The sequence below is a fragment of the Trypanosoma theileri genome, assembly GCF_002087225.1.
Source record: "Trypanosoma theileri isolate Edinburgh chromosome Unknown TM35_Tth_11_V1, whole genome shotgun sequence".
NCBI lineage: Eukaryota > Euglenozoa > Kinetoplastea > Trypanosomatida > Trypanosomatidae > Trypanosoma > Trypanosoma theileri.
In genome coordinates, this window is record NW_021639853.1 from 535128 (window position 1) to 538143 (window position 3016).

Sequence of the window (3016 nt, forward strand, 5' to 3'; positions counted from 1 at the left end):
TTTTTTTTTTTTTACTTTTATTTATTGTATGTGGAAGATCGGGAAAGAAAGAAGTTCTTACCGTTTGTTTTTTCTTTTTTATTTTCTCTTTAACAGATCACAAAGAGAGAGAGAGAGAGAGGGGGGCATTTATTAATCGTATCATTCCGATTAAGTTCAGTATTTCTCTCTCTCACTGTCTCTATCTCTCTATCTCTCTTCTTTTGTTTTTTTTTTTTTTTCTTTTCTTCTTCTCTCTGTGAGTAACTCATGTCATCCAGACCTTCACACGATATGCGAATTAACGCGGTGAGTCTGAGGTCTGATTCCTCCGGTGGAAAGAGTTGGTCCTATTTGCGTAATAAGCGAGAGACAGAAGTAGAGGAAATCGTATTACCACCACTGGAAAACAGTAGGAGTTTTATTGTGAGTAGTACAGAAGGAAAAGAAAGTAAACAAGGCGAACACGATACTGGCCATAATTATCCCTTTCCAAAATTTGAAACCGGGCAGGTCATTCAAACCGTAACTTTACAAGAAGAAGAGAAGGAAGAAGGAAATGGTAGTAGAGGCGTAGGAGTAGTAAGTGTGAAACGGAATTCAGTTCTCTTGGGAGGTAGGGAAGCATCTCCATTAAAAATAGCGTTGGCAGAAACTCCTATTCTCCATGCAGAGGAGGTTGTACCCGCTAAGAGTGTGGAATTAGTACCCCTTGATTGTAAACAGACGGGGGAAAAGAAACCTTTATTGAGATTCCCAACGTTTTGTAAAGAGAGTACTTTTAGCAGACAACACCGTCAGGCATTATTATTTAATTTATTCTCACGAGAGATGGAATGTCGAGTGGAAATATGGAGAGAACACGCCGTGGATTTCTATACACTTTTTATGGATGAAAATACCGCAAGATGGCGTATTATGCGGCAGAGTCTCAGTTATAATTCCAATTTTTTTTCTATTGTTTCTACCATGATTGAAACCTTTCTAGACTTTCTTCTTTGGAATGATGTGGATGAGCCCTTCACAGCATATGATGATACCCAATTACCAGAGATGCTGATACCAAAGAAACCTGCAAAAGATAATACACGATGGAGTTGGCGGCAAATGGTGCGTCCATGGCGGAGACAACGAGGGAGTAATAAAGATAATACCCTTGTGGAACGTGAAACCCATTTGAACAATAATAATAATAATAATAATAATAATAATAATACTAGTGGTAGTAATGTGGGAAAAGAACAAGTGAAAGTGGTAGATCATAAAAAAATACAAGAATATCAACGTGTGATGACTGCCTCACGTATTTATTTATTAACACGTTTTTCCCATCATATACGCTACGCTATTTGGAGAGATGTTCTCTTCTCCGCTTATTCGAAAAATAATGCTTCCGTTTCCATGTTACCAAGTATTGATGGTAGTAGTAGTATTAAGAATGGTGGTAGTTTAACTTCTTATGGTAGTAACTGGACACAGTGGACATCTTATCTACGTTCTTTACGTAATGTACCAATGACAATACGATCTCGTTTAGGTGATCGCCGCACTCCACCACGTGCGGATGCTTTATTTGCCACTTATGATCTTCTTCACCCAAAAAGTGCGATGGTGGCATCTCACAGTAAACGTATTCCATACGGCAGCACATCCTCTCTCACTGGTCCCTACAACAACAACAACAGCAGCAATGCGAATATTAATAATAATAATAATAATAATAATAATACCGCCAACACTCCTGGTAACAACGGCCCCAATTTCATTGATGAGGATTCCATGTATTCTGCATCTCTCTGCAGTGATGCCTTACTTGGCGCCTCCTCCTCCGCCCCTGACGCCTCTCTGATGTATTCATCCGCCTGTAGTCTCCCCTGGGGACACAACGCCTGTCTCTCCACCACATCACAACCAAAGACACTGGCCACTCCCACAAAAGCAATTGTACAATATCCAAGCAGCTCAGAACTCATGAATTCACGAGATGTTGGACTTTGCGGGTTGCCACCATCTCGTTCTATTTACCCCATGTGTTTTTCTTCCTCTATGAAGTATCTTCTGCTTATTCTGCGTATGGAGTATTTTGCCCGTAAGGAGATTGTTGTGTCGGAGTCTGCTAGGTTTAATGGCCTTGCACACTTGGTCGAGCGAAGTAAACTGTGGGTGAGTACGATACCCTCCACATTCCTGAGAAGAGACTCTCGCTTGGGTTCATTGTGTGTATTTCGTCAGCGTAATTTGGTTGCACAAATGGTAGAAGAGAAAAGTATTGCAGCCACACGATATGAGGGGGAAGTGCGTCTCCTGCTTCTTTACAGGGATTTCTTGGATATTGTAGCCGAAGAAGAACGGGTTGCGATGGAATTTTATGACTTTCTTCGAATGGAGAGGAATTCCTTTCTTGGGGTGGGTCAATAATCCAAGAGTGGTAGTAATAATAATAATAATAATAATAATAATAATAATAATAAGAAAAGGAAGAAAAAGAGAAAAGATAAAAAAGAATACGGACAGCTTCTTATTTCTGTTGTTTTTATTACTAAATTAGATACGGATGTAGATGTCGTCTCTGTTGATCTTTGTGTAGGGGTGTGTGTGTGTGTGTGTGGCTTTTTTTTTTTTTTTCTCCTAAAGTGTCCTCTGATGTTTGTCCTTTTTTTATTTATTTATTTATTTATTTATATATTTATTTAACTTTGTGGTCGTGTACGTTGATTTTTTCTTCGATAGTGCTTTGTTGTTGTGATGTTGGAATTTTGATAGTAGTGACAGGAGAAAGTTAAAAAAAAAAAATGAAAATAAAAAAAAAGAAAGAAAGAGAAAAAAAAAATAAAGTAAAAGAGAAAAAATGAAGTAAAAGAGTGTGTGTTTATTGTCTTTTTTTTTTAGATGATAAATACGAGTATGTATGTTATTCGTTTACTTCTCTTTTCCTTTATTTTATTATTTTTTTTTTTTTCTTTCACTTTTATTTACTATATGCTTTCTGTTTCTTTTTCCTTCTTTTTTTTTTTTTCTTCTTATTATGAAGTTTAAA

At 37.4% G+C, this 3016-nt stretch overlaps 1 protein-coding gene across 1 annotated transcript; it reads left to right on the forward strand.

Annotated features, from left to right (window-relative positions):
• Nucleotides 1–249: 249 nt before the first annotated feature.
• Nucleotides 250–2397, forward strand: TM35_000113300 (uncharacterized protein; the record flags this gene model as incomplete). Its single annotated transcript, XM_029025039.1, has 1 exon — nt 250–2397. The coding sequence occupies one exon, from the start codon at nt 250–252 to the stop codon at nt 2395–2397; it is 2148 nt and encodes a 715-aa protein (XP_028883862.1).
• Between the last annotated feature and the right edge of the window lie 619 nt (nt 2398–3016).